At 55.9% G+C, this 2,456-nt stretch overlaps 1 protein-coding gene across 1 annotated transcript in view; it reads left to right on the top strand.

Moving 5' to 3' along the window:
• The window catches only part of SYT3 (synaptotagmin III), a 21,280-nt gene that overhangs the window by 5,356 nt on the left and 13,468 nt on the right, over positions 1-2,456 (top strand). The window contains exon 2 of the mRNA XM_006897280.1: positions 260-782. Within this exon, the coding sequence (XP_006897342.1) occupies positions 260-782 (523 nt within the window). The remainder of the gene's footprint in view (positions 1-259; positions 783-2,456) is intronic.

Here is a 2,456-nt window from a genome sequence, read left to right as displayed (position 1 = left end):
TTTGTTGATGGGCACTTAGGTTGTTTCCAACTCTTTGCTATTGTGAACAAAGCCGCAATAAATATGGATGTGCATATATCTGCTGGGGTGGCCTTATCTTTAACACAATTATGTGTCGATTCCTCACAGGACTGTGGGGCAAGACGTGTGCTTGTGATGACGTGAGGTGAACCCTGGCAGTTTACTCTCTGGGGGTAGCAATGGGTGGCTGAACTCTGACCCCAGCCTGACTCCTGCCCTCTGTCCTCACTCCCTGCAGACATCTCCGTGAGCCTGCTGTCGGTCATCGTGACGTTCTGTGGCATTGTCCTCCTGGGCGTCTCCCTCTTTGTGTCCTGGAAGCTATGCTGGGTGCCCTGGCGGGACAAAGGCGGCTCGGCTGTGGGCGGCCCCCTGCGCAAAGACCTAGGCCCCGGGGTCGGCCTGGCAGGCTTGGTCGGAGGTGGTGGGCACCACCTCGGGGCTGGCCTGGGCGGCCATCCGCTGCTGGGCGGCCCTCATCACCATGCCCACACCGCCCATCACCCACCCTTCGCCGAGCTGCTGGAGCCTGGCAGCCTGGGAGGCTCAGAACCCCCTGAGCCTTCCTACTTGGACATGGACTCATACCCAGAGGCTGCGGCTGCTGCGGTGGCCACTGGGGTCAAACCAAGCCAGACGTCGCCTGAGCTGCCCTCGGAGGCCGGGGCAGGCTCTGGGCTGCTCCTGCTGCCTCCCAGTGGCGGGGGCTTGCCCAGTGCCCAGTCTCATCAACAAGTCACAAGCTTGGCACCCACCACCAGGTGAGAGGGAATACGGAGGGTGGGTGGGCCACTCTGAACTCCTGCTTTTCTTCAGTGTCTGTGTCTCATCCATGGCTCCCCTGAGCCCTGAGGGGGGGAAAAAGAGGGCTGAAGGCCTTTGCCTCGGCAGGGGGCTAGGCGTGCATGCGGACTTGTGTGGATCTTAGAGAAAGAGAAGGCCCTGGATGCAAGGTTGGAGGGATGAAGGGTCTAGATGGCTGAATTTGGGGTTGATTGGGGTCCAAGACTTCTGGATCTGAGGAAGGAGGGAGCTGGAGCTCTTGGATCTGAGAGAGGAGAGAAGTAGCGGTCCAGGAAGTCAAGGACACGTAGATTCTAGCATCAGGTAGTGGAAGAAATGAATCTTAAGCATCTCTCTCTAAGCCAGGGTTAGTGATGGGACCTGGAGCCCAGGCATTCTGTCCATTGTGTACTGAGCAGGGAGAGGCCTGGTAGGATGCTGTGTAAAATCTTGGCTCGGCTCTTTGAATTCACCAGCTTCTCTGTGGGGAAAGATGGGCAGTCTCCTCCTCTGACAATTTACAGCCTCAGCGACCCGATGGAGGGGTCACCGTGAGTTACAGCACTGACCTCACAACAGCAGGCTGGTCTGCAATGTGAGCACGAAGCTCTGATCAGGTTTAGCATACGGCTACTAACCAGAAGGTCGCCAGTTCGAACCCACTGGAGAAAAAGACCCGACGATTTGCTCCCATAAAGATTTCAGCCGGAGAGACTCTCTGGGACAGTTCTGCTCTGGCTTCTTGAGGGTGGTTGTGTGTGAGCCGGACTTGACTTGATGACACCCAACAATAACACGACCTAGGAATCCCTGGAGTGACGCAGGTGCTTGAGGCATCATCCGCTCACTGAGAGGTTGGGAGTTCAAACCCCCTCGGGCGCCCCCTTTGCCTCCTAAAGGAGCCATCACAACCTTGAGATATCTGGGGAGCGGTCTAACTCCTCACACGTGGCGGGGGTGGAATCCACTCCACAGAACCTTCCTGTTGTTATTGTTGGGTTTTGCTTCGTCTGAGACCTGAGCTTTTTGGCTGGTAGGCGCTGGAGAGTTGGTTCTGACCTTCAGTGGCCCCACGGATGAGAGGAGGAGACTGTGCGCCCTCCTCACGCCAGAAGCTCATATGCTATGCTGGTCCGCTGCATAGAAGATGCTTTCCCATCGAGGACCCCCCACTCTACGGTGTCCTTGCGCCGGGACTGGGCCCTCCTGACGCAGGAGAGACGCAGTCTCACCGTCCTTGCTTCTAAGGAGCTCTCCTGCTGCACGTCTTTTAAGCCAGATTTGCTCATTTCTCTTGGTAATCCACGGCGTAGTCAGCATTTTCCTCCAACTCAAAGGAAGCATTTTTCTTTTGATCTCCCTTATTCATTGTCCCACTTTCACAAACACGGAAGGCGACGGAAAACACCACGGCTTAGAAGAGAGAGAGATCATTGTCGTTGCGTGGTGTTGAGGCAAAATGGACTCATTGCTGAACCTCTCAGGTTTTCAGAGCCTGTGCATTGCACGAGGGGAGACTGCCCATCTTTCTCCCACAGAGCAGCTAGGGGTGGATTCGAACTGTGTGCCTTCGGGTTGGCAACGCAACTTCTTACGGCTGAAAGAGCTCCCTGAAAGGAGGTAAAGGGAAGCAAATTGTGTTTGCTTGTTTT

The sequence above is a fragment of the Elephantulus edwardii genome, unplaced genomic scaffold, assembly GCF_000299155.1.
Source record: "Elephantulus edwardii isolate Elephantulus edwardi_28Jun2011 unplaced genomic scaffold, EleEdw1.0 scaffold00208, whole genome shotgun sequence".
Lineage (NCBI taxonomy): Eukaryota > Metazoa > Chordata > Mammalia > Macroscelidea > Macroscelididae > Elephantulus > Elephantulus edwardii.
Note: the sequence above shows the minus strand (reverse complement) of the source record. Positions and strands in the feature narration are given on the sequence as shown.